Raw genomic sequence first — 4505 nt, forward strand, 5'->3', positions numbered from 1 at the left:
AAAATTATCATAGGAGATCAAAACGCTCAGATAGGACCGGAGGTGCATTGACTCTGGTCACTACTTGGTGATGGTCAAACTTCACCCAGTTTGCTTGTAGATCAAAAGTTCTACTCTCGAGAAAATTTGTTCCGAAATGGATGGATGGCGCGTTTGAGCACTGTCCTTTGCAACTATGGTTTCTGTGGTGAGTAATAATTAGATTATTGTTTGTGGGGGAAGTTGAGATAATGTTAAGGAATTCGGATTAGTTCGGTTCTGTTCTAAAAAGTATAATCTATTAGTGTCTTTGTTTGATTATTTCAAGCTTTAAAATCCAAACTAAATTTTAATAGCTGAAATAGTTTTTTTTTGTTCAACAAACTTTTTGCTGTGTTTGGTGCTCTTTTTATTTTTGATAAAAATAAAAACTCAAAAATAGGGTGGAGCGGGGCAAGATGGGTCACCTAAGGACGAATCATCATAACTTTCCAAATACAAATCGTATTGGTTTGTATTCGTCCGCTACTATTTAATACTCTAGTTAGCTATGCTAAAAGTTGATTAAAAGTTCATTAAATACAAAATATGATGTTAAACAAGCAGTTTTAAAAAATGATCGATTTTGGGCCGTGAAAAAAGTGCGGGGCAAGATGGGTCACCTTCTAAGTAATTCACATTTTCTCAACGAAAAACGTCAAAATATAAGATTTGTTCCGCATTCATATATGCTCCATATCCATACTGAGTAAACAAGAGCTACTAGTAAACATTTTATGAATTTATTTGGAATATAAAAAACTTTTCAATTTGAGTGGTCCTAAGGCGACTTAAAAATCAATGTTTTTACTAGAAAATTATCATTATTTTATGTTATAATTTTGAGCGCTCATTCCGCTTGATTGAAGTCATTCATGAGATAGTCTTGCAATAAAAAATAAATAACTTTTGAATGCTCCAAAAATACGTTCAATATTGAAGGTGACCCATCTTGCCCCGCAGCCGTTTCTTCTTCTTCTTCTTCTTGGCGTAACGTCCTCACTGGGACAAAGCCTGCTTCTCAGCTTAGTGTTCTATGAGCACTTCCACAGTTTTTAACTGAGAGCTTCCTCTGCCAATGACCATTTTGCATGTGTATATCGTGTGGCAGGCACGAAGATACTCTATGCCCAAGGAAGTCAAGGAAATTTCCTTTACGAAAAGATCCTGGACCGACCGGGAATCGAACCCGTCACCCTCAGCATGGTCATGCTGAATACCCGTGCGTTTACCGCCTCGGCTATATGGGCCCTCCGCCATCAGCCGTTTCTATGGAGATTATATGGAATGTACCGCATAAGAAAAATGGCTAAAACCATTTTATTTTTTTATTTCCAATGAAGATGTATAATTTTTCAATCATTGTCCCAAACTTTTGTATATTCATGCTGGTCATCTAACACAATTATTAACATAATCAAAACATGAGTAATGCGCCTGAAAATGGCACTGACCCATCTTGCCCCGCCCCACCCTAGCTGAATTATAGCACGAAACATTAAACTAAACTACTAAAAGACTCTTCGCTCAGCCATCCTTCTTAAGAGGCTTTCAGTTCAAAACATTCAATTGAAAATCCCAACTTATTTGTTTCTACTCCGCTCTTACAGTTATTGCTCAATCACATCATCCCAAATTTTCAATCGATAAAATGATTTGACATGCCGGTTATTCTCCTTTACAACTTAGACGGTGCAGTTTCATTCAGATTTGCGGCGTTTGGAAACGATACGTCGAACTGAATCAATATGATAAGGTATGTTGCGGTGGCACCAATCATCTAAAACAAAATAATGTTCCTATGATAACCTAAGAATTGATGATAATACAAAGGTTTACCGTGTAAAGCAACGTCCAATCGTACACAAACAACCCACAGGTGATGACTGGACTTCGGTGAAGTAATTGCTGGGAAAAGATGTTCAACTATAAAGAGATAGGAATTAACTTCGTCATGTGATTAGATGATATTTAACCCAGCATCGAAGAGTACCTCGTTGATGACTGCACTTGAAGTGGAGCAGTTGATGGCTTTGTGAACCAAAACTCCAATCTGTTTCCCTAAGGAGACACCAATTAAAACGAATTATGACAATTTGCAATCCAAGCTCTCGACTTTCATCATACTTCACGCGTAACTTTGCTTCCAATGGCAATGAAGAACAGTACGAAGAAAAGATAGTACAGGTACCAGACGAAGTTCAGCAAGCCCATGTAGTACAGCTCGTCCCAGTAGAGCAACGTCTTGAACAGTCCGAACGAGCAGACAACGCCAATCACGAAGCACAAACCGACACAAAACGTTATCTGAAAATAGCTTCACTTTGGAGTAGCATGTCAATCACATCACAGGGCAAACATTATAACCTGAACGGCGAAGCAGTAATTAACCAACTCTACCACGTCGTTAAGCTTGTCATGAAGCACTTTGATCTGCCTCAGAGCCACCAATTGCTCCTTCTCGTTGCACACCACCATTTCCAGGTAACCGGGTGATGTTGGAAATCCGTTCGACATTGAATTCACTGGGAAGTACATTCTGCAATGGATAAAAAAGCGAAATGCTTAAGAATGTGTCGTAAAGAAGAGGTTATAGTTAGATACCTAAATGTTTCGTTTAAGATTTCGTTACGTTTAGCTAACAATAGTGCTAAACTGGCAGCGTAAATGAAGATAACTGAAAAATGGACGGTGAAAATTACCGACTCAAACCCGTACTCCAGTTCCACATCCCAGTGGTTCACAGGGAACCACATAATCGATACCAAAACTCCAGAAATGGTTAGCGGCAAGATTTTGAATACCATGCATCGTTGTTGGTCATGATCTATCTGGACTCCCAGCTCTCTCATCTGTACATTGGAATCAAACTTTAAGCATTTCGAATAAGTTCTTCACACAAATTCAATTCACCCCACAATCCACAGAATCAATCATGGCCACTATCCGATATATTCCACCGGCAACGAACCGGCTAAATGCAACGCAACCCATCGGAAGCAAATAGAACATGATGACAATGATGTTCCCACTTTCATTGAAGATTCGTGATCCGGTGTCGTAGACCAAATCTTTCGACAAGCAGTTCCAGTAGGTTCGCAGCATGAAAGCAAACGTCAGCAACAGATGCATTCGGTTCACGAAACTTTGCCAACACTTGAGCTCCGCGCCGGTAAAGATGGGTGTTAGCCCGAGGCACTTGGTGACGAGTTCACACGGTGCAATGGATGACCAAACGCTGTCGGTTGCACCGGGCAAGAACATATTTTGCAGTTTAGCTTGACACTGCTAAGTCACGAAGGCCTTGGACAACACTGAGCTGCTGGTTTCATGGCGGCCAATTGAGGAAGCTAATGATGGTTTGATTATCATGTACTAGCTTAAATTTACGGTGTGTTATAAAATGTGGGTGAATTATTAATTGGAGCAATGGTCATGACATCGAGGAACGTGAACAGAAGGTTACGTGCAATACTCTTGATTAGAATTGCTTCAAAGGGGATAGATAGTTTATTAGATGGTGTAGATTTCGTACGTAATTTTATTGAATTTTAAACTGCGGTTGAATAATCAGTTCGATACAAAAAAATATTTAAACTTCTCCCTTATCATGTCGAAACCACTCATATTAACATCCTTGTCTCAAACTTCTTTGTAAATTGCTTCAACGAATGTCAAATTTCAATTTCAATTTATAACAGTTGAACAATTGATACACATTTGAATAAGATAAAATAGATGTAAAATGCTAAAATAATTGATAATCATTTTTAACGGTTATAACAATGAACTGATTGGAAAAAAATCAACATTCTTGATCAATTGTGTCATTTAGGTTACAGCAAGATAGTGAATGAATAACCAGCTCTTCAGATAAGAAAACCTCTTAGTGTAATAAGGTTCGCAAAATATCGCTGTGAGTGGGACTCAGTGATTTCTTCAGAAATTAAAATAAAATGTGCACGAATGTAATCAGAAATCTAGAAGCATTCTGTAAGAAATTCTATCACATTCCTTTAAAAGTTTTGCTTGAATTCTTTTACTAAAAATCTTCTAAAATTCATTTAGAAACTCTTCCAGGAGTTTTTCAAAAAATCTTCCAAAAAATATTTTACAAGTTCCTCCTTCTGCAATTTCTCCAATTATTTCTCCAATCAGGGATGGGAACACTCACTTCGAAAGAGTTACACTGACTTGCTATTTTCTTAGCTCAGAAGCATGCAATCAAGGAACGTTGTATGGACGACTTTTGCCTTGTGGTTTTGTCTAAAACTTTGCCAAATGGAGTAGGGGTCGCACCCGAATCACAAAGTCGTGACAGAGCTGTGAAAGCGACTCTCCACGAGATGAGTGTAATTTACATTCACCTGGTGGAGACTTCGCAGCTTCCTCACGACATCGGTATGCGTGTGCGACCCCTATTGTATTAAGCAAACTTTTAGACAAAATCACAAGGTAAAAGTCGTCCGTACATCGTTTTCTGATTG

The 4505-nt window shown here is 38.5% G+C and overlaps 1 protein-coding gene and 1 long non-coding RNA gene across 2 annotated transcripts; both read right to left on the minus strand.

Annotated features, from left to right (window-relative positions):
- Positions 1 to 1701: 1701 nt before the first annotated feature.
- Positions 1702 to 2080, minus strand: LOC109411352 (uncharacterized). The gene is made up of 3 exons (XR_009995675.1): positions 2012 to 2080; positions 1858 to 1944; positions 1702 to 1798 (listed from the first exon to the last, which is right to left on the minus strand). It is a non-coding gene; the product is annotated as an uncharacterized LOC109411352 (long non-coding RNA).
- Positions 2081 to 2139: 59 nt separating this feature from the next.
- On the minus strand, positions 2140 to 2745 carry LOC115266489 (uncharacterized). The gene is made up of 2 exons (XM_029872726.2): positions 2386 to 2745; positions 2140 to 2325 (listed from the first exon to the last, which is right to left on the minus strand). Exons 1-2 carry the CDS (start codon positions 2554 to 2556, stop codon positions 2140 to 2142), a joined length of 357 nt encoding a protein of 118 aa, XP_029728586.1. The 5' UTR covers positions 2557 to 2745.
- Between the last annotated feature and the right edge of the window lie 1760 nt (positions 2746 to 4505).

The sequence above is a fragment of the Aedes albopictus genome, chromosome 3 (genome assembly GCF_035046485.1).
Source record: "Aedes albopictus strain Foshan chromosome 3, AalbF5, whole genome shotgun sequence".
Lineage (NCBI taxonomy): Eukaryota > Metazoa > Arthropoda > Insecta > Diptera > Culicidae > Aedes > Aedes albopictus.